Source organism: Dipodomys spectabilis, unplaced genomic scaffold (genome assembly GCF_019054845.1).
Source record: "Dipodomys spectabilis isolate Male_0828 unplaced genomic scaffold, ASM1905484v1 ptg000098l, whole genome shotgun sequence".
In the NCBI taxonomy this organism is placed as follows: domain Eukaryota; kingdom Metazoa; phylum Chordata; class Mammalia; order Rodentia; family Heteromyidae; genus Dipodomys; species Dipodomys spectabilis.
The window spans coordinates 2,145,631-2,172,453 of NW_024870775.1; the positions used below are offsets into that span (position 1 = coordinate 2,145,631).

Here is a 26,823-nt window from a genome sequence, read left to right on the forward strand (position 1 = left end):
ACTAGAATCCATAAAGCTTTTCTATGGAAGTCAAGTATCAATGAAGCTATTGTAAGAGATTATGGGCTATATAAATGTAGACTAGTTATGAATTCTCATAGGGAACCAGCACTCTCAAAAAGAGGCAAGGCCACCAAGTCTGGAAAACCACTCAAGGGGATTCCTGCCTCAGTTGCTTTAAGAGTAGCTGTTCAAAACTGGCAGAGTGCCAGATGGAGACAGAATAGCTCCTGCAATGTAAAGGAACCCATTCCATGTTTAGCTAGCTCTCTTTATGTTCATATTGTACCACTTTGCTAACTTCTGACTGATGGTGACTTCAGGATCAGGCCTAACACAGGCACCATGCACTGTTGTGAAGAATAATTTTTATCCATCTTAAATGGTGATTTCCAGAAGTCATAATCAGTATAAATATAGACTTCTGTCACAAAAGACAAACACAGCAGTAAAGCATTATTAAAGACTTGTATCAATTTTCTTTTTTTAAAGTTTTTATTATTATTATTGTGAAAATACCATACAGAGGGGTTACAATTACATAGGCAAGATCTATTTTCATCATTTTGAATAGTTCGATATTAGAACTATAATAAAAGTATCTCTCCCAACATGGGAAACTTTAAAAGGAACAATAAATGATGTAGAATTCACAAACCAACCTGGATTTTACATGATTTAAAAACATCTGTGAATTTCTATTCCAACTACAATTCTAACTGGTTGTGATTCCAAGACAAGTGTGTAGAAAGAACAAATGAAATAAAAATAGAATGAAAATGCTCCATGACTAAGGATACCATCACAAACTATTTTTACTATTTTTTTTACTATTTATTATTTTACTATTTTATTATCATACTCAGAAAACAGAGCTTTATCATTTGGTCTCAATTAAAAGGGCCACTACTTACTATGATGTCCACATTTTAGACAACTATCCTTATAGATCCTACGTTGTACTTTAGCTATGTCAATGACAATTTCACTAAGTTTTCAATAATTTTATGATCCAAAGTGTTGATTTTCAGGCTCTGGTCTGGCAAAAAAAAATATTATAAAGAGTGCTGTTATAAAAACAACAACAACAAAACGCCATTTTCACCTACTGTTAATTATGACTAATCAGAACAAAGGCCAGCCGATCGTGCCTTAGACACCCGCTTCCAAACACACTACTGAGTTTTAGTAACAGCAACAGCTGAATTTCAATATTTTGAAGATATACCAATAAATACTGTGGTATTGAGTGATGACCAGAAATTAATATTGTAAAATTTGTTCTAGCCTATTATCAAATACATGAAAACTAGAAAGGGTGTTTTTTTTGAACCTGAAAAAGGAAATGGGTTTGTCTTTAAAATATCAATTACAAACCATTCATATTTTCCCCTAAAATATATTATTTCTGAATTATTAAATTCATAAACTATAAAATTATTAAAACTATATACATGTTCTTACAAAACTTTGATGCATAAGTTGCAGTTATCTTTGAACTAGTTTAAGGTAAAAACAGGAAAAAAAAGGTGTGGTCTTCTAACACCAAAAGCCACTTATTATTATCTACTGTTGAAAACACACACACACACACACACACACACACACACACACACACGCACACTGAAACTACTGCTGCAATCACAACTGTGTGATCTGCCCTTGCAGAGCTTCGTGACCCTCTCATCTTAATTGTTCTTTGTGTAGTCAGTCTTGGTCTTACTGATTTTCTGTTGAAAAATTATTCAAACTAAATAAAAGGAATTTGATGAAACAAAAAAGACCCCCTCCCAAAAAAAACAGAATTGGAAGGAGAAAATACCTCAAGATCAGAAACAGAAGAGATCCAAGTTTGTCATTTTAAATAAAGAAAATCGAGCAGTTTAAGAGAACAGAGTTTTACTGGTGGACAAAGAGCTAGAGTACAAGACTAAAATGGAAATAAGGTCAGAAAAGATTCTGAGATGTGTAAGAGAGAAAGATGCATAAAGATAGGAGGTGAGATCCTGAGAAGACAGATCAGAAAGGCAGCCCAGCTATCTGGTGGGTGGGAATGACACGAAGCAGAAGGAATCAGAGGCCAGGAAAGGCCAGAAGAGCATTTTAAATCACTTATCTGGGTGCAGTATCTCACTCACCCAATTTCCTTTATTTCATTATTCGTTGTTCTAACCCACAGCTGAGCACAGGCTGTTTGTTTTGCTTCCCCTCCTGAGTTCACTGAAAAACTCAACTAGAATTTCAAGTTCCATCAGACTATGCCTACCACTTAGCACCTCAGAGAATTTCTTTAAGGGGAAAAACAAACATCCTCTGAGATAGTTCCTTCTTTACATGGGGCTCCTTGCCCTTGTCAGAGACTGGCTTTTCAGTGAGGCTGTTTTCTTTCTTTTCTCAGACAGGCCAGAAGGTTCTGCTTTCCACAAGGCAGTAAAAGTTGCGCCCTTCCATAGGAGGAAAAATGTTATGACCTTAGCACAGTTAATACAAGATACTAAACCAAACACACTCATCTAGACTGAATCCTAAGATGCAGACAGACATTTGGGAGATGGAAGAGCTGTTGCTCTTAAGGAGGAATGAAGGCAAGGAAAACAAAGAGGGCAAAGACAGTGGCTAGATTTAAAAGATGTATGTCAGAAATAACGAAAACTTATTTTACAATAGTATAAAGGCAGAAAAAGTATAATTTTAGTTTAGATAAAAATATAGTGGGTGCAGGAAAAAGGTCAAAGTGAATAATCTGCTTCTACTTGTGGCACGATGGACATTAAAAAAAAAAAAAAAGTAACATTAGAATCAGCAGTGAACGAACACCTTAGTTCCTACTAATCACAAACACAAATCCTAACAAAAAGTTAGTTAATACATGACTGCACTGTATTCATTACCACAGAGTACAATCTGTGTTTCAGAACCCAGACATACTTCACTGAGAGCTGCAGGAATGCTTCCATGTCTTTGAGAACCTGGTATATAGGCCCTTGGGGTGCTCATCTTCCTTCCACCCAACCCTCGGCAATACTGAATTCTTTGCCTACAAGCATTCTCTAAGGTCAGAACCAGAGGCCAGAATGCTCTGTATCTGTCCACAGCTTGGAGATGAGACTAGAGACAATAATGATTAAGGTATTCTGCTATGACTGAAATTTCCAGTTCTTGCCCTCCCCACCTCACCTTCCAGGCTAAGTCAGCTGTCAGATCCGCTCCTTGAAAGGAAGTTCTTAATGGTAGTCCCAACTTTATGTTGGTCCCATTTTCTTGCTCTCTTTTAAACGGCTGCCTGCACTTTCTAGGATGAAAAGTCAGAGGAGCGTTCTTTCTGAGAGTTCTAACACAAAAGACTATCTGGTTAAGAGAGTCGGCTGAGAGAACTCCCATTCTCAGACCCTAAAAGCCTCAGTTGTTCTCTTACCCCACCCCCACCCCCAATTCTCAGAAGACACAGTGGCCACATGAGTGGCACAGATAAGGTTACTTCTAGTTCAGATTTTGGTAGGGTCAATACTGATATTGAGTAATCCACAAAGAGAATGGCTTCTCCCTCTTGCAAGACAGATTGTGTTCAGGCACTCTTACGTTTGACTTTTAAAAAGTACTAGCTACAGCCATTTTTAAGTACTTTTCCTTCTCTGGATATTTTATTACCTCAGTCATCACCTCATCACAAACTTAAAAATACCTTAATCATGAAAAGTTAAACAAACATAACCTTCAACAGCATACTGAGGTATAGCTCAAAAACTCAAGTCTGTTTAAAAAGGATAACTCTTCTATTACTGTTTAGCTGAAGTGACTAATGCGACTCACTGTTTAAAATGGGAGAGGCCCAGGGTAGTGCTCTCAAACACATTGACTGTCTAGGTACCATCACACTTGCAAGCTAGTTCTTTTCCAACTCTGTCAGAAGCTGCTGTCGTATCCTCAAATGCACTTTGAAACTTTGGTATCACCTTCATTATGATGTGCTTTGTGCACATTCTCAGATACTGCAATGCCCATACTAAGGCAACACATCTCAGAAGTTGGCAGCAGGACTATCAGCAAGAATTTGGCTTCAGAATCAAGAGTGATTCATCATACATTCTAGCAGCAGAAAAACAACACACCGCTATTTTAATCCTTTGGTGCTATCTAGATTGCCCCCCCCCCAAAAAAAAACAGCACAATAAAACATAATTATTTAGCAAAAGCAACAAAAATCAAATCTGGTACATTTGGTCACTTAGAAAATACCTGACTACTTACCTTATTTTAAAATACTTATCACAATAATGACAAATCAAGTTTGAACTTAACACCATTTCAGAAGAAAAGAGGCAATGGAACTTGTATAAAGTAACATATTGAAAAACCTAAATTTAAGAGAATAAACTTCTTATTGGCTTTACAGTAAGAAAAATTCCTTCGAGTGTTTTTAAAGTAGCCCACTTCTTTCATTGCGCATTTTCTCAGGTGACTGCAATTTAAAGTCTAGTTGCTATTGTTTCTAACATATCCACAGAGGGCCTTTCTAACACTCTAAACATTTCTAAACATTCGCTTGGAAAGCTTTTTCCAAGGTACCTTGACGCTGTGATGCCTTGCCACACATCTAACAGAATGGAACCCGCTCAAGTCCTGTTGCTCTATTTAATCTCCATCTGAGTCATTCGTACTTCACAAGAACACAGTATGTATGTTGGTGTGGAGGCTATTTCTACAGAATTAGCCATACAGTTTAACGAAAACTGGTTTATTGTAAATTTAATTTTTTTAAGAAAAAAAATAAGAAAAATGCTAGTCTGAGCACTGTGACCAAGTCCCCCGCGAAGAGGACGCTATGTATGAAGACCTGCACCCCAACACTCCTCGGAGCAATCACCTACCTTTTCAAACACCTCTTCTGGCTCCCCTCGTTTCCGTTTTGGGGGTGTCCGGTTCACTCGGATCCATTTCGTGACCTGAAGTTCAAAGACCACATAACATTTTTAAACAGGTCGACAGGTCGCTACGGGCTGGCTTGCGGGCGTGAGGAGGCGGGGGGGGGGGGGGGGGGGGGGGCGGGGGGCTTCTCGGTCTCCAGCCCCGCGCGCGCGCGGTGCTCCGCACCCCACCTGGGGCGGCCGCAGCACCTGGCGGGGTTCTCCAGGCCGCCGCACGCCGCCGCCCGGGCCCGCGGCGCGCCGGGGGGAGCCGTGACCTTCGCCCCGGCCGCTGCCTCCGGGTCACGGGCCCGCTTCTGCAGCCCGTGCGCGCCGAGTCCCCGCACCGGGCCCACCTTACCCGCCGCGGTCGCGCGTCTGCCGCCCTGGGGGAGGGGAGTGGGAGGCCGGGAAGGGGGCGCAGGGCGCGCCGCCCGCCCGCACTCACCTCCGCGCCCACTTGCCGCGCGAGCCCGCACTCCGCCCCGGCCTGACGCTCCGTCTGCAGCGGCTGCGGGGGGGAGAAAAAGGAGCAGAGTCAAGTTTATCCCGGAACGGCCTCAGCCTTCCTCCCCCCGGAGCCCCGCCAAGTCTTCGCACCCGCCGCGTTACCTCGCCCGCCCGCCGAGGTGAGTGCGGAGGCGGAGGAGGCGGCGGCCCGCGAGTGCGGCCGGCCGAGAGCGTCGAGCGGCCGGGCAGGCACTCCGGGCCCGCAACACCTCAGGCGCAGCGCGGACGGCCGGCGCGCGGGGCCCGGGCGGCGGCGCGGGCGGGAGGACGGGCGGGCGCGGGGGCGGGGCCTGCCTTAAAGGTATAGGCCGCCGCACCGCCCTCCCGCAGGTCGCCCCCGCCCCGCGCCCGGATCTTTTATTGTTCTCCTTGGAAACATCTTTCCAGCCACTCTCCTGGCGTTCTCCGGTGGCCTCGATCCCGCCCCAGGCCGCGTGGGGACAGGCCTCGGGGTGCGCGCTTCACCTATTCAACCCCCTGTCCTAGGTACCGGGGTACCCGCGAAAGGCTCTCTTCGACGGCCGGCCGTAGGGGCCCCCGAAGTACTCTGCAGAGATGCCACCCACAGCCCCGTCTCCCGAGGGAGGCCTGTACTTGCGTCTCAGGTCAGAAACCTAAGTGGCTCCTTGGCTTTGGCGCAGGAAAAGGAACTTTCCTACTGGAGTGTTCGCGGGGAACCGATTAGACGCCATTAAGTAGACCTTTTTCAGCGTCCCCAGGACTCCCAAGTGGTGACAGGTGACCTCCGAGAGGGAGACCGCCTGTGCGTAAAAGCTATCCCGGGCGCGCGCGGGAATCACAGACAGACAGCCCGCACTGCACCGGCCTGCGCCAGTGCAGACCTGCAGCCCTTCAGCCGCGGTGGACCGCCAAAGCGACTGTTCTAAAAGGATCAATCCGTGTTCATAATGAGGCCGAACGTTTCCACATAGTTTACCAACTGTGCGCTCCCTCAAGTTTTTCTCCAACCCCCTAAGGGCTTTCTTCCCATCCGCATCAGAAGTTGTCGAACTAGCTGCCAGCAAGGGCCGGGAAGGGGAGTTGGGTAGTACTTGCCTTGCTGATTTTGACCAACCCTTTAACTTTATCGCATTTCTTTAAAGAAAATCTGTCTTGCCCCCTCTTTATTGCTACTCCATCCTTCTTTCAAGATCAAAAGGTTTAGATCAAAGCCAAGATCAAACTCACTACTTTAAATAGAAGCAACTTTCCATGGAGTATTTTACACAAAGAGGAGCTTCTTAATGGAGACATCAGAGTGGAAAACTTCATTTTATCCATTTATTCCATATTCATAACTAGACTACTTAACCGTACACTAATGATGTGTGTCTAGTTCCTAAAATAAACAACGGATCTGCTCAAGTCTGTGTGTGTGTGTGTGTGTGTGCGCGTGTGCGTGTGCACGCGCATGTGTGTGTGGCAGGGGTGTTCTTACCCCTTTGTTTTCTTGGGTTTCCAAGAATACAAAAAATAATAGTGAACTTTAGAGAGGAGTATAAATGGATTACATTAACCATTTTGTATGTACAGCTCAGTACTATAAAATGCATCCTTCCTAAAAATTTTTCAATACATTATCTAACTACCTTATACAATTACAACCATCTTATACAATTTTTCTACTCTAAAGGAAATGCACAAAAATAATTGATGCTTGGTAAATCTTGGGTGCACATACTTATAGGCAGATAAAAAATTACAAATAGTGAAGTGGATAATGCAGAACTGTTTAATTTTAAATGGAAACAGAACCTTGAGCTATTCAAGTTTCCATGATACTAATAACAATTCCAGAATCAATAGAAATCTCTCCAGAAAGATGCTTCCTTTTACCCAGTAGAATACTTTTCCTTAGCAGTTCACTGCCCGTAAGAACTCTGATACGAAACCATTCAATACTGATGTAATAAAACAATGCTTTGCTGAAATGGACCTTTTTAAAGGATATTCTTTGTTGACTCAGAGCAATTTTTTTCAGATTATAGTCTTAAAAGAACAAAAACAAATTTTACAACAATCTGGCAATAGGAATAACTTTTGCAAAATAAATATTATACAGACGTCTATGAAAATCTATCACTATGGCTAGATAATAATTGAAGGTTGTTTTCTCCCTCTTTTCATTTTCTTCTTATTTTGGTTGTAGACTCAAACACACACATATACAATTGTTCCTAATTCCATAAACCCAAGGAACCACAAGAAAGACGATGGGAACTGAGATCTGGGAACCCTATGGCACTAACCACAAAGTCTCCTTTTCTAGCACCCAACTCTTGAAGAACCCCAGGATTTCTCTCAGAGGCTGACCAAAGGAACCATCCATCCACTGCCACTGTGCAATTCTAGTACTTTGTAAAACGGGAAGCAAAGGCTAGGATCCATTCTACATGCTTCCCAACTTCTTTTCCCACAGAAAAGTCAAAATGGTTATTTCCAAAGGGCAATTCCAATTGTATCACTTTGCTTTACTGAACATACTTTGCCTACCTAGCCCTTACTTATCCTCTAGTTCTGGCCTTGTAACACTTGGGAAACGTCTTTCCTTATTCTCCATTCTAAATTATGTTACACCCTCCACACACACACACACACACACACACACACACACACACTATTCTTTCTAGTTGTGTACTGCTTGTGTCCTTTTGAGTGATTTATCTTTTACAGCAATTTAATTTTTTAAATTAAGAGACTAATTTTTAGAAAAGTTTTAAATTTATGAAAAATGTACCCCCCTACTCTTACAGTTCTCCTCATTTTTAATAGCTTGCATTTGGTAAAATTTGTTACAATTAAGGAACCATTGTTGATATGTTATTTATTAATTAAATTTCATAGCTTACATTAGGGTTCACTCTGTGCTGTTTAATTAAATCTGTTTCCCAAATAATTAATGGAATGTCTTTCTCCCTAATTGGACTTTATGTTCTAGGGAGAAAGAAAGCTTGTCCCTTTTGTTGATCTTTGTCCAGTCATTAAAAACACTGCTTCACAGGAAATAGATGCTCAATAATTGTTTAAAAACAGGACAAAGTAGAAAGGAATAAATGAATGAAAAGCACATAAAATCTCAAGGGGGAGGAGTCTTTTATATTGTTCTAATTAACACCTGGTTATCTTACGTGCACTAATAAAAAGCATAGAATTGTGGTTTTTGAAGACATATTAGTTACAAAACTAGCATAGTTCTAAAGTGCCTTCAAGAAATAAAAAGGAGAAATGAAAAGGTTCCTATATATGAATAACTAAAGGAGCATTCCAAAATAGTTTCAGGAGCTGGATTTATGCTAAAATCAAAGATGAACATACTCTGTGACATTGGAAAAATATTAATATTTTGACTGTGTTCATCTCTCTTTATGGGTTCATACCAATTATGGAACACTGTAGAGAATCTAGAAGAAGGTTTTTGTTGTGTGTGCTGGGCCTGAGTGTTGTCCTTGAGCTTTTTTGCTAAAGGCTAGTGCTGTACCACTTGAGCCACAGCTCCATTTCTGGCATTTTGATAGTTAATTGGAGATAATAGTCTCACAAACTTTCCTGCCCTGGCTGGCTTTGAACTGCAATCTCAGTCTCTGGAATAGCTAGGATTACAGGAGTGAGCCACTGGCACCTGGCTAGGATTCTTTTTTAAAACCTGGAATTCTGCAGTAAGGGATGGATATTCTAGTATCTTTCCAAACATGGTAGAAGCATTTTAAGGCTATCTCTTAAAAGCAGATGTTTTCTATTTGAATTATATCTTTTAAAATGCCTCTGCAAGTAGACAAACAAGTTTAGAAAGGAAGTTGTTCTAAGAAAACTTTCTTATCAAAGCAGTTTATAAGACTGAAGACAATTTCAGAGGCTAGGAAAATGCTATTACTTTAAAATAAAAGCATTACTTAACCTAGGATTGGTGATTACTTCCCGAAGGGAATTTTTTTTTCCCTTACCCCATCCCATTAGTTCGGTTGAAAGAGGAAGTTACTCCTTTTACTGGAAAAAGTGATGTGAGTTTCAAATTGTTAATATGGGTGCATGCACTCTCTCCTCTCTTAGTAAATGAGGTACAAGGCAGAGGAATAGGAAGAAGTTTGTCTTCCTATTCAACAGGAAGGCCTATGGGGCAAACTGAGAGCCCTTTAATTTTCCCAAACAGCCTCAGATGGCAAATTACACTCCCTTGGGCAAAGCAGAGCGAAAACTATCCACTGTAAGAACCCAAAAGATTTTTGAATACCCAACAAGGTAGAAGGTTCCAGAAACTTCTGCTGGTTTCATGCGGGTTCTATTGCCAACATATATTCAAGGGTGAATTAAAAAGTAGAAATCATCTGGTCTGATGGTGCATGTTTGTTTCCATGTGGTACTGGGGATGGAAGCCAGGGCCTTTTGCAAGCCAGGCAAGTACTCTGTTAGCTGAATTATGTCCTCAGCCCGTGGAACATACTTGTAATCCTAGCAGTCAGGAAGCTGAGAGAGGAGGATGGCGAGTTCTAGGCCATTTTCAGCTACATAGTGAGACCCATTCTCCAAAAAACCAAACCAAAACAAAAGTAGGAATCTACATTGGTCAGGAAGTAAAATTAAGTTTAGATTAAGATGTAGTTATGACAAGTAGGGATTAGAAACAAAGTTATCGAATGATTATATCTTTATTTATTTATTTTGGGTCCGGTCGTGGGGCCTGAACTCTGGCCTGGGCACTGTCCCTCAGCTCTTCAGCTCAAGGCTAGCGCTCTACCACTTGAGCCACAGCGCCACTTCCGGCTTTTTCCTTTTTGCATATGTGGTGCTGAGGAATCGAACCCAGGGCCTTGAGCATGCAAGGCAAGCGCTCTACCACTGAGCCACCTTCCCAGCCCCATGATTATATCTTTAAAATGAAAGATTCCTTTATTGTTTAGTTTTTGGTTGAATTTTAAATTACATATAATTTGTCTTACTGTCCATTTTGTCTCTGTGTTAGAATAAAGGTCAACTTTCTTCCTGAAGAGAGGATTTTTGGCCTTGCTAAATGGCACTCTTAGTGGAAGGCCTTATAAAGTAGAATTTTCAAAAATAGGAAATCAATCCCACGCTTGGCTTAGCTGACTGCCAAAGCCTATGGCTCTGCAGTGAACTAGCTAACAGAACTGTTTCCTCTCTCTAACCACAGCTCTCTTGCTCAGAAACCTTTGCAGACCTTGACTGAGGAAACATTTTACATGCTCTCTTCTTACCACCTCCCCCCCTCTCTCTGTCTGTCTGTCTCTCTATCTGTCTCTCTGTGTGTGTCTGTCTTTCTGTCTGTCTGTGTGTCTGTCTGTGTTTCTGTCTGTGTGTCTGTCTGTGTTTCTGTCTGTGTGTCTGTCTGTCTGTGTGTGTCTCTCTCACACACACATACAGGTCCTAGTACTCTCCTTTAGTTTGTTTGCTCAAGACTGGTACTTTACCACTTGAGCCACATTTCTACTTACTGCCTTTTGCTTGTTAACTGGAGGTAAGAGTCTCTCAGACTTCCCTGAGGGGGCTAGCTTTAAACCTCTATCCTCAGGTCTTCCTCCTGAGTACTTAAGATTACAGGCATGAGTAACCAATGCCCAGACTAAGTTCTTCTTGAGTTCTCACTGAGAAGGCTAATTGTGCTATCAGCAACCTATAGAAAAAAATACAACACACATATACACACCTCTCAGTGTTCTTGCCCAAACTCCTCTCCTGGATACTCTAAAATCTATTGTTGGATTAAACCAGACCACCATAAAGCTGGCCCTGGACTTCGTCTTTCAGTACTCTGTGAACGTCTTCTTATCGCATTAAGTTCTGGTAAGAAGCCATCAACCTTTATGGAGGTGCATTATAAGAAACAGCCCTATAAAATCCATTGAATGTTTACCGGAAGGATGAGTTTAGAGGGTTGTTTATTACATTAGATAGTAATTTTCTGTGAGGCCCACAGGAAAAACTGCTCCCTGATATCAACATCAGGAGGAGTTAGACTAAGGCAGCTGGTTTGTTTTTAACCTCAGTAATAGTACAATTTAGATTTATCCCTTTTCCCTCTTCTAGAAGATTAGAACTCTGAGACCCCACTTTAGTCAGGGCAGAAACCTCTGAGTATACTCTTTATATGTTAATTTTAATCCTAGCACCCATGTTGTTTTCTGACTACTATTTTCAAGTTGTTTCACTTTTCTTGGCACATTTCTATTTTGTTACATTTATCTGTCTTTGAAGCTGTTTTAACTCCATTTTGAATAAAGAAGGCTATGTGTAAATTGTTTTTTTTTAATTTTTATTCTATTGTAAAGGTGCTGTATAGAGGGGTTACAGTTACATGAGTAAGGTAATGAGCACATTTCTTGTTGAGCATTCTTACCCCCTCCTTTATTGTTCTCCCACTATCCCTTCCCTCCTCCACCTTCCTCACTGCTCCCTGCCCCCCTTTCCCCACCAAGCTGTAAAGTTCATTTCCAACATAGTGTCTTGTGAATATCATTGTTGCAATGGATCATCCTGTGTCCTTGTTTCAGGATTTTGTTATTCCCCTTCCCCTCCACAAATTAGATAAATGTATACACAAGATGCAGGGTACCAAAATCAAGTACTGTAACAGGGGATATACCATAGGGGGAAGAACATATAAAGGAAACAAAAAAAAAATCACATAGTACATTAAAAACAGCAACAACAAAGAAAGACCTCGTGTGGCCATATCTTGGGGTTCATTTCATTTAGTATCATCTTATATGTGTGTTCTTTTTTTTAAAACCTTTAATTTTTTTCATTTTGGAAGAGAGAAAATGGGAATCTGAAAAACGTTCATGATTCTAATATTTCTATTAACGTTTATAAATAAAGTGTGGAAGTTAAGGCCATGTGATTAACTATAAAATTCAATGAAAACAGCCAGATGCCAGTGGCTCATGCCTATAATTTTAGCTACTCAGGAGACTGAGATCTGAGGATGGCTGTTCAAAGCCAGCCCGGGCAGGAAAGTCCATGAGATTTTTTTTTAATCTCTAACCAAAGAAGTCAGAAGTGGAGCTGTGACTCAAGTGATAGAGTGTTAGCCTTGAGCAAAAAAAAAAAAAAAGCTCAAGGACAGCTCTTAAGCCCTGAGTTCAAGCCCCAGGTGGTACACACATGCACATACACACACACACATGCACACACACACACACACACACACAAATCAATGAGAAGAGCTATTAAAAATAAAAATAATACTGTACAAATATCATATAAACCTATTATAAAACATGCACAAATATTATATCTTTTTTGATATAAAAATCAGGAAAGTATCTTAGATGCTAGGAAGAAGAATGTTCATTGGACATAATGATAGTTTGTTCACTTGACAAACATGGTAGTTACCTACTGCAAAACAGAGGTCTAGATTTTGTGAGAACAAAATAGGGTGAGACTCTGTCCCTGACCTCTGGAAGACCCTGGGACAAGGTAGTGGTGTAAGAAATACATTAGTTGGTATGACTTCTCTGGATCCCCTTTCTAGTAGAGTTCTGAACATAAATGTGCTGAAGACAGTTGATATTTGTCACATTCTGTTAGAATTCAGAAGCAATGCAACATTATTCAAAGCTGCAGGGAAGTGACTTAAAACAGAAACAATACTGCATCACCATATTATCAGAGACCACAGACCCTTTGAACTGGTAGAAAGAGCAAGAAGAGCCAGGATTTGTAGAGTAGCATTTGGTCAGAATGCTTACACACACACACACACACACACACATGCTGTGCTGCTTGTGCCTCGTAGAGTCTGTCCTTAAGATGTACCTTTAAGATTTCACATGGCTTGACCCTTGAGTCTCCTAGTTGGAAAAGTAGCAATCGTTTTATGCCGGTAAGAGAGCTTAGGGAACACTTGTGTGGAGCATTATTTTAAAATATTGTTTATTATGTGGATCATATAAAACCCAGAAAAACACAGCACACAAAATATAATTTCATACCATAGAAGTCTACTGAAAGACATTTGAGAAAATAGATATGAGTATATTCCCTCGTATAACTACAATTCTTAATTGGACCTTGACATTCATGGACACTATAACCTTTAAGAATTTTCACAGATGACACATGAAATTACAAATAGGTAGTTGTTAATCTGTGGGTCCTATCCCTGACTGCCTATTAGAATCACTGTTCATAAGAGGAGGGAGGAAACCCAATACTAAGATGACTACTTAGAGTCACATTTCTAGTAGCGGGCCCCACCCATGATTTTAATGTGCAGCTAGCACTGAGAACCATAGGTTTGACCTATTTTAATAGTGCTTCAGCATTACACATATAGGTTACTGTAAAGAAATTGTACAAGCTTGGGAGATATCTAAATTTGAAGATTAGTCACACAAGATGACCATATGCCATACTCTGTAACAGTAAGATTCCCTTTGGGCAGATGGCAGATACAATGCTGGGAGGAGGGGCTAATATTAGCATTCACTTCCAAAGCTGATGCTCCTAATAGAATTGGAAGTCTGAGTTAAGCATACACACAAAAGACTTAAAAGTAAGTAGAAGAGCAGGCACTGGTGGCTCATGCCTGTAATCCTAGGTATTCAGGAGGCTGAGATCTAATGATCTAGATGCCGAACCAAATGAGGCAGGAGACTCCAGAAGATCCCATCTTTAAAACAACCAAGCAGCAGGGACAGAGGCATGGCTTATGTGGAAGAGCACCAGCTGAGTTAGCACAGGCCCTGAGGCTGAAATCAGGGTAGATGAAGATTTCAGCCCTCTTCTCAGAAAAGAAGTGAGTACAAACAGAAGTTTGATTTTTTAAAGTCTTTTCTTGGTTCATAGTTAATACAATTGTGAGTGAGATGATCTCACCTGATATTTCAGGTTAGCATTAGTGCTGTCAACATGAAGATGGTATTTGCAGTGTTTTAATCATGTTAATGGCTGTATTTGAAAGTCTGATGGCTAGAACCAGGAGATTACATGTGCTGATGGAAAACACCTCTGCAGTATACAAAGCTACTGTCCATTAAGGAAATAGCCCATGCTGATGTCTCTGAGTAATGGGCATCTAACTAACCAAATAAAATCCTTTGGAAAACACATACACATACATGGATGCTATTAAAAAGATTAGTCTGACAAAAATATTTACCCAAAGGTATGTTATTAATTAAACATACAAACATATTATACCTTGGTATTTCACCAGCTTGAAAGCCAACACCATGTCTAGGTAGCTTCCTGTCACTTTCCAAGATGGACTGGGTGTGTTGTCTAGAAATGTGTATACATGGACATGCTGATGCCAGATACTACTTTGAAGGAGGGGGTATGGAGAGAGTCTGTGGCCTCAGTGTGTCTTATTTTTTTTTTTTTTGGGTCCAGTCGTGGGGCCTGAACTCTGGGCCTGAGCACTGTCCCTCAGCTCTTCAGCTCAAGGCTAGCGCTCTACCACTCAAGCCACAGCGCCACTTCCGGCTTTTTTCTTTTTGCTTATGTGGTGCTGAGGAATCGAACCCAGGGCCTCCAGCTTGCAAGGCAAGCACTCTACCACTGAGCCACCTTCCCAGCCCCAGTGTGTCTTATTTTTAAAAACTTTCACTCATATTAGATTACCTGTTATGCCCTCCAAGAAACTCAAATAAGACACAATTTTTGAACAAGAGGAATGGGTCTGTATCATACTCTTTGTTGAGAAGTAAAATCTCTCTCTCTGTCTCTCTCTGTTTCTGTCTCTCTCTCACACACACACACACAAACACACACACAGAGTAAAATAAAATCAGCAATAGTTTTGAGGTGTATTTGAGCTATCCCAAATACAAATACAAATAACATATGAGAGAAAGCCATTTCTAGAATGTTTGCTCACCAAACATTTAGCTCCATACAAGGAGGTGTTCCCAGAAAACAATGGGAAGGGCCAGAATTAATTGGCTGTTAATCTCTTTACTTTTCATAGGATGTTTTCTCCAGCAGTGGATGAAATCAATGTTTAATGTTATCCAGGCCCAGTTGTTTCCATATTAGGAAAGACCCAGCTTGGATCTCTATGAGAAAAAAAAAAAGACCTGTCCTGTCCTCCCTCTCTTTGCTCTGCTTCTACCCCTACGTGTGGAGGTGGGAGAGTGGGAGCTGGGGAATGTGAACTTGATCCAGCATTGATCAGCCAAGCAGCAAACTCTCATTGTTCTTTAGATACCAAACATAACTTCTCTCTACTAGGGATAAACCCAGCCATTCTGTGCATAACACAGTCTTTTGTGCTTACCAGTATGATAGATGGAAAAGAACTGCAAAAAACATTACAGCTTTATTGGATTTAGCATAAATACTTCTTAATAGTCAAGATTTAAAAATCATCCATTAATTTATATTTATGTTAAGATTAGGTATGTTCGACTTTATTAAAGCTCTCTTGTAGTCATTTCTGACTTTGTTTTTAATGGCATTAAAGATCAAACCCAGGGCATACTAGTCTTTGACACTGAGCTATACTCCTAGACCTGATTATTTTTATAATTATGGATTTAAATTTATAGTGTAAATATTATAGGCTCTTTTTAGCAGCTCTCTCTCTCTCTCTCTCTCTCTCTCTCCCTCCTCTATCTCTGCTAGTCCTGGGCTTGAACTCAAGGCCTGGGCACTGTTCCTGAGCTTCTTTTGCTGAAAGCTAGCACTCTACCACTTGAGCCACAGTGTCACTTCTGGCTTTTTCTGTTTATGTGGTACTGAGGAATCGAACCCAGGGCTTCATGCATGCTAGGCAAGCACTCTATCAGTAAGCCACATTCTCAGCTCTTAGCTATACTTTCTATGCAATGAGTGTTTCTCATTGCTTTGCTCTCTCTGAGATTCGTGGTCACTGGAAAGCACATAAGTAAATAAGCTGCTGCTACCTCAGGTGTCCTATGAATGTTCTTGTACAGAGCCCTGGTGTCATGGGAGATATGCTGCTGAGAACTTCAACCTAGGCACTCCATTTCCTTGTTTGGGGACATTTGGGTCACACAATCTCTCTGAGTCAATGAGATGGAGATAATGCTGTGATGAGGATGAAATGAGCCAGAGCAAGAGGCACAACGTAGTAGAACAGCAAATATAAATTCCCTTCTTCTTTCCCATTGGAGACAAAAGCTTGTCTGGTATTTGAATCTAGGTAAACTTTCAAAGGTCTCAATATGGCTGAATTGTGACATTATAGCCTGACCTAAGTCATACAGACCTGATGCCCTCTGATGAAACCTGCAGAGATGTGGCCCATTGAGTGACTAAAAACAACCATCTTGCAGGGAACCAATGGCTCATGCCTTTAATCTTACCTACTCAAGAGGCTGAGAGCTGAGGATCAGAGTTCAAAGCCAGCCATGCAGGAAATACCATGAGACTCTTATCTTCAATTAACCCACCAAAAAACTAGGAGAGGAGCTGTGACTGAAGTAGTTGAGCACCTGCCTTCAGCAAGAAGCTAAGGATGAGTACTCAGTCCCTGAGCACAAGCCCCAGTACTGGCACGTGCACGTGACACACGCACACACACACAAGCATCCTTCCCTTCGCTACACAGCAAAGTGATCTAAATGATAAGGCCACAAGTGATAAGTGATAGACACAAGGAAGCAAGTTCTCTGTCTCGTGTCTTATTATACAGGAAAACGAATAATCTCATTTCTAGCCCCATGTCACTCAAAACAAGAAGCTGACCATTGTTACAAGAACATAATAAAATTAAGCCAAGTGCAGTGTATTCCTGTAACCCCAAGTACTAGGGAGACAAGGGCAAGGGGATTACAAGTTGAAGGCCACCTTGGACTATATAGGGAGAACCTATTCAAAACAAGCAAACAGTATCATAAAATTAAATTTGATAATTCTGTATTGCTCTCTGAATGTACCAGCTGTTAGATGCAGAGGCATCGAAATCTTAGTAGTATCTACAAATGTTTATAGCCAATGTAATAGTTAACATGGATTTCTAATTTGAGATATTTGTCCTTCAATTTCCTCATCTATAAAATGAGCGTAATGTTGGGTACTGTGACACATTATGGTTATCCCAGCTATAGGGGACACTCAATGACTGAATGAATGAACCATGCCTGTCACCTCAGTGACAAGGGGAAGCACAAATAGCAGAATCATCGCCCAGGACAGCCTTGGCATAAAGCAAGAACCTATCTCAAAAATAACCAAGGCAATGAAAGGCTGGAGATGTGGCTAAAATGGTTGAGCGCTTGTTTAGCAAGCACATGGCCCTAAGTTCAAACCCCAGGACCATTAAAATTTTAAAATAAAAAATGAATAAAATAGATATTTTTATTTTTCAATGTGACTAGGGGGTACATACATATGTACATATATAACTATTATATATAATGAAGGGCATAGAATCTACTCAATAACAGCCTTTTCTAAACTTCTGGACATTGACATATGAAAAGTGGGGAACTCTATTATACCAGGGAAGACGGAAGGATTAAATTAAAAAGTCTAGTTCTTTAGAGTCAGACAATTTCTATATTCTTGGATTGATTGATCTGCAGCTTCTTGAAGCATTTATGCAAAAATCTGGGCAAATGCCTCTTAAATACAAAATGTCAGTGTCAGTGATGGAAATATAATTTGGGGAGAAAAAAAACAGTGAGAATTCTAGAGAAATGGATTTTTTTGTGATAAATCCAAACAAAAATGGGTCTAAAAGAGAAATATAGGGGCTGCGGGCTTAGCCCAGCGGAAGGGCACCTGCCCTGCGCGAGCAAGGCCCTGGGTTCGGTCCTCAGCCCTGGCCGGGAAAAAAAAAGAGAAATGTAGTTGGACACTGGTGGCTCACTCCTGTAACTCTAGCTAATTAGAAGGGTGAGATCTGAGATCTGAGATTCAAAGCTAGCCCTGGCAGGAAAATTCATGAAACTCTTATCTCCAATTAACCATCAAAAAGCCAAAGTGGAGCTATGGCTCAAATGGTAGAGTGCTAGCCCTGACCACCTTGAGAGATGTAAAAGATAGCACAGAGGCCCCAGTACCAGTACCAGCACACACAGAAAAAAAAAGGTGGGGGTGGAGGGAGGGGGTGGGAGAGTATCTTGCTTGGTTACATAGCTTATGAAAAGAGACAGCACTCCTCACATGGTTGAGGGAAAAGGGAGGAACGAGAGAAAATGAGATGAAGCAATTGGAAAAAGACAGGAGAAGCTGCCCAATGCAGACAGCTTCCCTGTCCCAGGAAACAGGCCTCAGGGATGTAGGAGTTATCTGCAGCCGAATCCTATTATCACTTGCTGCCCTGGAGTCTTAGCCCTAAATTCTGATGTATTGACTTTGGCCTCCCTTCCATGCATTTTCATGCCAATAAAGTTGCTGAAATTAAAGAGGAATTGAATTGTGAAGCTTTTTGGCATAAATAATGTCATATTGTAAAGTTGGGGCTAATAACAACCAGGATGCCCTTAACACACTTAAGAAAAACCATCTGATATATGTATCCCTCAATGTGGTTTGAAATTTCCCTTGGCCTACAAAGGAAAATATTTTTAGCATGTAGCACACTTTGTAACAGACATATAAATGCACTGAAAATATAATTTTAGGAAAGCATCTGGGTTTGATCATCCCAACCCCAAATAGGTCCTACTTTCTCAATATATGGAACACTACAACGTTTTGCTATAAAATATGCAGCAATCACTGTGGCAATTTCTCATAAAGATTTCATTACTGGTTCTGTTTGTTTTGCTTTGGTTATTTTTTAAAGCAGTAAATACTCTAATGATTTAAATAGAAAGCAGCATAAGAAATGAGGTTCCTTCCTAAACATTTGGATCCCATGTCTGCTTATCTGTCAAAAAGCAACCTGGAACTCTGGGCCTTCTCTTCAAGGATACTGATGTGACATAAATACTTTATTTTCAGATCTCAAAATGTATCTTTTTCTGCACTACTAGGGTTTGAATTTAGGACCTTGCATTTTCCAGGCAGGAACTCTTAACAGTTGAGCCATGTCCAGCCCTTTGTGCTTTAATAATTTTCCAGATAGGGTCTCACACTTTTGCTTTAAGGGCTGGGCTTGAATCTTGGACTTCAGTCTTCCTGTGTATGACCTTCCAAGTAGCTAGGGCCATAGACACATTCTACCATGCTCAGCCTGTTGGTGGAGATAGGATCTCACTAGTTTTTTCCCCAGGCTGGCCTTGAACCACAATTTTCCCAACAGCTGAGACTACAGATGTAAGCCACTGACTGTATCTGGCCACCAAAATGTATCTTAGAAATAACAGTTGCCGCTTCCTAAGGAAAAACTGGCCTATAGTTAATATTGATCTGCAAGAATCTTGAGACTAAGAAGCTCAGCAAAGCTTTCTCATCTCCTGCAGGTTAATCAGGTTAATAACTGTGATTTGAATTACTAGCAAATGCCTATTCTTCAGTGATTAGCCAGCATCAATGCTCCTACAGAATGAGAATCACTTAAGCTTTTTTCCAATAATCTCTCAAGTAGCAATTTTTCAAAGGGAGAGAAAAGAAATTCTTGATAGTGGAAGTTTGTAAGACATCATGCAGAATGAAACATAAATCCCCCCAACACCAACCCAAACTGAGGTCAAGTTATAAGTCTGAGGACAATTCACAAGTCCAGGGAGAGAAAGGAAGATATTTTCATCAAGTAAAATCTAACTTTTCTCCCCTCACAGGTGACCAGGTACACCTGCAGTGCAGGACTCGGTGTAGTACCTGGATATAGCAAGTAGTAACCTAAGACTGGCAAAGGCTTTGCCCTCCCCAAGTTCAGCACCCATCCCCCACAGAAGCAATGATATAAATGACCCACTCTTGGCCACAGAGCTGACTCAAATCTATATTTAAAGTATCAATTGCTTTCTTCATCCAACATAAGATTAACTTTACTGAACAAAACCTCATGATGATGTTATCAATGTACAAACATAAACTTGGATATAATGCCCTGGTTCTTCTCCTATACCCAGTACCTTCTCATTTATGAACAACAAAGTAGCAGTTAACTGGACAGGACTAGAAGTAGAACTACCGTATTTATAATGGCTCAAGTGAGAGAACCAGCCTGGAAGAATAGGACCGTTGCTGATTGATCTGAGTATACTTGCTAATGAGTGCCCGTGAATAACAGACAACTACCACATAGAGGTGAGTATGGAGAACACTGCCATTTTTAGACACACAATTGGGTTTAGACAGTTTGACACTGGTTAACCATTCCTGACCTATGATAAACTTGTTGGCTGGCTGACACCTGGCTATATCATGAATGTTCTCCTACTCAGGGCCAACATAGAAGACAAAAGCAAACAGAAAATATATGAAACAACTTTTAAATGCTTTAGCAGACACATAGAACATTTTTTGTTTGGTCATTTGTCCCTTATTTGTTTGTTTTGGTGGGCTGGTATGGCTTATTTAATTTAGTTTCTATCTCAAGGGAGGGATAGCTCTATCTTCCAAAGACACAGAACCCAAGGAAATCTCTCTTCACACTCACATTCACTAACATCAAAAAAAAATATGTCAGCTCTCAGATGCAATAAAACCCAGTATTTCCTATGTGAGACCATTAAGCATGAGATACCACATTCAAGAAACAGTATATCATGCATGCATTAAACATATATCCATTTGTTACATTATAATGGTTTTGTTCACAAAGGAGAAGGCAGAATAGCCCTTCAGAGCTTTCCCTGTTGGGAGAATGCTTTGGTGGCAAGAACTGGTACAAGCAACCATGGATATTTTGGAAGGCCACAATGGGAAGCACTGACTCAAAGTCCCAGGTAATCAGGATATACAATGATGCCATGTGATACAAGGTAGTCAAAACGCTGTGTGTGTGTGTGTGTGTGTGTGTGTGTGTGTATGTGTGTGTACACACACACACCCTCCTCTAACTCACTCAAAACTGCTCCTTAGAGTTGGCAGGGGCATAATGCAAAAGTAAAATGATCTACTTTTGGTGAAGAATTTAGAGTATGTCAAGCTAATACCACAGAGAATGTGGGCAGTTCATCTTCAAAAGCAGAATCAGGTGTTTTTCTATGGACAGAGGTTTATATCCTGAAACAGGTATCTTTATCCTGGTACTGAGTTTACATTACTCCTCCCTAAAGAGCTTTTTCCATGAAATAAAGCACCATTACAATGAAATCTTCTTAAAAAGTATTGATCACGATGAACAATATAATAATTTTTCCATAAGTGAATCATGCTGGTACACAAACAAATAATATTCATAAAGCCAAACATGGCCCACTAACTAGACTTTGTACCTTGAGGACAAATTACATGGCTCACTTACACAACCACCCGACTGACTTGTGACTGAGTTGGGGCCAAGCCTTTAAGCATTTTATTGTCTTATATTTTAGGCTTCTGTCTGAAAATGGCAAATACAGGAAGTTAACCTCTGCAGTTCATCCAGGGTCTTCAACTCTAGGGCAGAGGCCTCTTGTGCATTAACAAATAATGACTTGTTTGTAAATGTCTCCACAGACTATGAGCTCATGAGAAGGGTCTGTACCCTTTCAGCTCAGAACACCCACTGCCCAGCACAATGTGTGGCATATTGATTGAACAAATAAACCAAATCTCAAAGCAAGTATTTGGATTACTGAGTAAGAATTAAAAAAAAAAAAAAAAAAAAAAGCATGCCGAGAGTTCAGATTGAATTTAGAAAAGCAACTACATCTGACAGAATATATTCTAGAATAGACACATCAAATGAACTATTTTATGTAGAATACACACAACTATAGATCATATCAACCAATCCCAGCTTTCCATATGGAGATTCTCCTCAGTAAGTACAGAGTATCCCTGAGAGCTACAGCTTTAACAGGCTCCTGGCTGATTCTGCTGACCTAGCCTCCCTGAGGGTGTCTAACCCAAGCCTTTAGAGCTTTACATCTAGCAAGAACTCAATTTTATCTCTTTATTAAAACCTGTATTACTCAAGCCACTACCAACTGTCTCTATCAACTAAACTGAGCCAAATAATCTTTTCAGAGCTTGTGGCTTCTGCTTCTTTTTCCTTCTGGTTTAAAAGGAGAACAGATTTATCCTTAGTTCATCAAATAAATATTAGACTTCTTTCCATGGTGTCACATGTTTCCAAGTATTTGTGTCCATCTGGGCCAGTCCAGAATTTTTTTAACTTTGTTTAAAAGGAAAAAGTTTTCAGATGCTTGCCACCCTAACCAACTGAGAAAACCACCCTTATGTGCTTTCTTTGGAGCTCACTTTAAAAACATGCTTAGGGCACAGAATGTAGCTCAGTGATAAAGCATGTGTGACACCTTTGATTTGATCCCAGTAGGACATACCTGTGTGTGTGTGTGTATGTGTGTGTGTGTGTGTGTGTGTGTGTGTGTGTGTATGAACATCTAGCCTTCACAACAGAGAACATTAACACATTAACTACTGTTATTTAAGCCACTCCACTTACATTAGACATCCAACTTAAAATCCTAAAGGGTGAAAGCCTTGGCTGTACCTCACTATCAAGTATCCTGTCCTGACACTGGCAGTATTGGATACACTATGGCTTCATATTTATTCCCTTGAAAGCACCCGTGGATGTAGATGATTCTCAGCATATTTCATATGCTTTCTGGGTAGACTATTAGCCAGACATTTAATGATGTTTTTAAAACATATCTGTGTAAAGGAATGACTCTGGAAAGCTTTGGCTTTCAAAGGTGTAAACCAAAGATCAAAAGGCAATCTACTATTCTTGCCACTCCATTTGGTGACTTCATCCCCTTGGGTGGTGGGGGGTAGGGGGGTGGCGGGAAGTATGGCCTTTCACCCAGAGTTATCTTTCCAGCAAGGATCTGGACCACCTAGCTATACTGTGAAATTGCTACTTAAGTATCTCTCTCCTTCTAAAGCCTTTGGTGGTTCCCTAAACTTGTGGGGATACTCTACTTTCAAGGGCCAGTGTCATCTGGCTGTGTCCTGACTTATTAATCAAGCTCATTTGAAGGTCTACTTTTTTTTGAAAACTTTGAGTATAAATTGGTTCCAAACAGGCAGAACATAAATGGTAAAATCAATGATTAAATACTTACCAAAACATTTACCTAATGGATCTTATTATTATTTTATTTATTTATTAGTATTGGGCATTTATCCTTCTACCATTTAGGGGTAGAATGGCCTTGGCTAGTGTCATGGAAACTAAGACTTTGAAGGGAGCTTGAGAGTGAGAATTAGGTGTCTGGGAAGTGTTCTTTCTCTTGCTAGGGATGCTACTTCCAGGTATCCCCCTGGATCTGGGCACTGCCTGATGAGCCTCAGTCATAGTTCTGGTATACTAGTTAATTATCTTGTCACTGAGATTTGGTGCTATTCAGCATGAGTCACACACAAGCGCATTCAGGTTTACACCACTGAGCTTGGTTATGTGGCTCTCAGCCCACAAAGCCTTCTTACAATCTACCTCTCTAGATGATCTGCCTTTTAGGACTAGTTTCAAGTGCTTCCATAGCCTCTCCTCTTCCACACATGGAAATGGCCTCTTTCTTCTGCACTCTTTTTATGCTTTTTGCTTTCTGCCTTAGCTTAGGTATCTGTACATTTATTTTCCTGATGAATTATTGAGTATCTTAAGTGCAACACCTGTGTTTCTCTCATATTTGGATCAACACAGTCCCTCATAAATTATAGAAATATGGGCTACTTTCTCATCTAGAGGAGAAGAGAGGGCAGGCAATGTACTCTGAGGACTGTTCATATCCTGGAAGAAGCTTCCATTTGCACCCAGTCAGGAGACCTGACAGTTGTACAATGAAAGCCTAAACTCTACCATGTACAAAAGAAACCTTCCAGGGAGAGAAAGAATTTTTGATTCTTAGTATTCACTTGGGGGCCTAGTCTTGTGAAGAGATTCAAATGCTTTTTAGAAATCAAGTTTTGAAAGGGAAAGAAAAAAGGAACATAGAGCTTTCATGTGGGGCCATCAATGACAAATTTTCTATTTTATCATGATGTCCTGAAGAGGTCAAAATATTTGGGCAGAGTCCAGTCAGATGACTCTAACATGATGTGTCATCCAGCATATACCTTCTGCTACCTACTATCCTCTGGGACAATGAACCTTTCTATATTTATATTTTTCTATTCTATATTTCTATATATTAATTTTTATGGACTAGGTAACTAATATCATTTGAGACCAAAAACTGTACCTACCATATATTCTTCCACAGAGGGATAAAATATAGTGAGTTTAGCTTGAGATGATTCTTGGCCATTTCAAAGAAATTCTCTAGAAATGCTGAAACAGGGAATGAGTTTTGCTTTGGGCTGAACTGTGTCCTCTAGTGGATCGGAAGGCGACTATTTTGAAGGTAGGACTCACTAAGGTAAAATTAGGTCACATATGTAAGCCTCAGTGTACTATAACTGGTGTCCTTATAAAAAGAGGAGATAAGGACAGAGATATGAGCCCAATCTAGAGGAAAGACTATGTAAGGACAGTGAGAAGTCAACCACCTGCAAGCCAAAGGGAGAGGCCTAAGGAGAAACCAAGCCTGCCAATATCTTGATCTTAAGACTCCAAGCCTTGAACTGTGAGAAAAAAGATCTCTGTTCTTTAAGCCACCCCACTGTGGCATTTAAATATTGCTTCCTTAGCAAATGAATACGAGTACTAAGCTATACATGCCAAAAAATGAATGAAATTAGGCTAAAATTAAAATATGTAAATAAATTTGATCCTTGCCTATTGGGAATGCTGCTGAGCTATATAGCAACATGGAGAGCCCATGTAAAGGGCCAGGCTCCTTGCTTAACAGTAAGTGACTGTGATAATTCATAGACATTCAGAGGCCAGAAGAACATGTCTTCGAGAAACTTCACAAGATGCTCAGTCACTTAAAAATGGGAGCTAAACAAAAGGTGAACAAATGCAGCCGTGGTACTCACCATACTCTTATGCTGAAATGAACTATACAAATTGGGGGGGTTGGAAGGAAAAAACTTGGAGAGAGCAAGAGAAGAGGTGACATTGCTCAAAAAGAAATGCACTCATTACCTGGCTTATGTAATTGTAACTGCTGTTTGCATTACCTTTTTTTTGGGGGGGGGGGTCTAGTCGTGGGGCTTGAACTCTGGGCCTGGGTGCTGTCCCTCAGCTCTTCAGCTCAAGGCTAGCACGCTACCACTTGAGCCATAGCACCATTTCCGGTTTTTTTCTTTTTGCTTATGTGGTGCTGAGGAATCAAACTCAGGGCCTCATGCATGCAAGGCAAGCGCTCTACCACTGAGCCACCTTCATAGCCCCTGCATTACCTTTATAATAACAAAAATAAATAAAAATTTGAAAAGTGTGAGCTAAACTACTCAACAAAAACGACAGTAAAATTATTAGAGCCTTTACCCCCTGCAGTGTTATCACATCATGGCAATTGTTATATTTATTTTATTTATTTATTTTTTTTGGGTCCGGTCAAGGGGCCTGAACTCTGGGCCTGGGCGCTGTCCCTCGGTTCAAGGCTAGCACCCTACCACTTGAGCCACAGTGCCACTTCCGGCTTTTTCTTTTTGTTTATGTGGTGCTGAGGAATCGAACCCAGGGCCTCAGGCATGCAAGGCAAGCGCTCTACCACTGAGCCACCTTCCCAGCCCCGGCAATTGTTATTATTAATATAAAAGAACCAAAGATCTCATAGTGCATATAATTTGAAAAACATACTTTTGCTGGAATTTGCAAAATAACCAGTCTCAATTTCTTGACTGGCCATTAAATGTAGAACTTTTGTAAATACTACTGAGACTGAGTATCCTAATGGCCTTAAAACTATGTTGATAATATTACATAACAGACACTAAAAGAGCCTACAAATGGTTCCCAAGAAACAAACTGGATTTCTCTATGCGGAAGACACATTGTGGCTATGATGACATAGCGCCTCTTGTAAAAGACTGTATCACATTTCCTGAATTTGGTGATTGCAGAATTTTCCCAGCAAGACATGTATTCTCTCATTTGCTTGTGTGGCCTTTGGCAACTTGCAGGTGTTTGCTTGGAAAGAAGTAGCATTTCCCCAAGATGCCAAAATAATTGCTATGCTAAATTCTGGGATTCAAGAGTCATCTGAGAATTCAGGTGGATTCTTGCCTATTTCCAGGATATATTTTGTGGCTGGCCCATTAGCCATCCTGACTATCCTCCTTACCACTACTGCTGCCAATGGTTTTGATTTGTGGCTGCTGAGCACCTCCTTCAAAGAGGAGATAGGAGCACAAAAGATCTGAGGTTCACCCAAATTGGTGTGCTGATGTATGCATACCTTAGGAAACAAGCTGACTGAGAGATGAAATTGAGAACTGAAGCTAGGCTGGTAGTTAGTTCACACCCTTTGAATGCCTACTGTGAACTCTGCACTCTGACATTCTAATCTTTGGTTGCAATCAT

General features: G+C 40.7%; 1 protein-coding gene across 1 annotated transcript in view; it reads right to left on the reverse strand.

Annotated features, from left to right (window-relative positions):
• The window catches only part of LOC122113612 (aminopeptidase O (putative)), a 344,600-nt gene that overhangs the window by 70,770 nt on the left and 247,007 nt on the right, over positions 1–26,823 (reverse strand). The window contains exons 12-13 of the mRNA XM_042686676.1: positions 5,353–5,415; positions 4,869–4,943 (exon numbers count right to left, since the gene is read on the reverse strand). Coding sequence (XP_042542610.1) covers positions 4,869–4,943; positions 5,353–5,415 — 138 coding nt within the window. The remainder of the gene's footprint in view (positions 1–4,868; positions 4,944–5,352; positions 5,416–26,823) is intronic.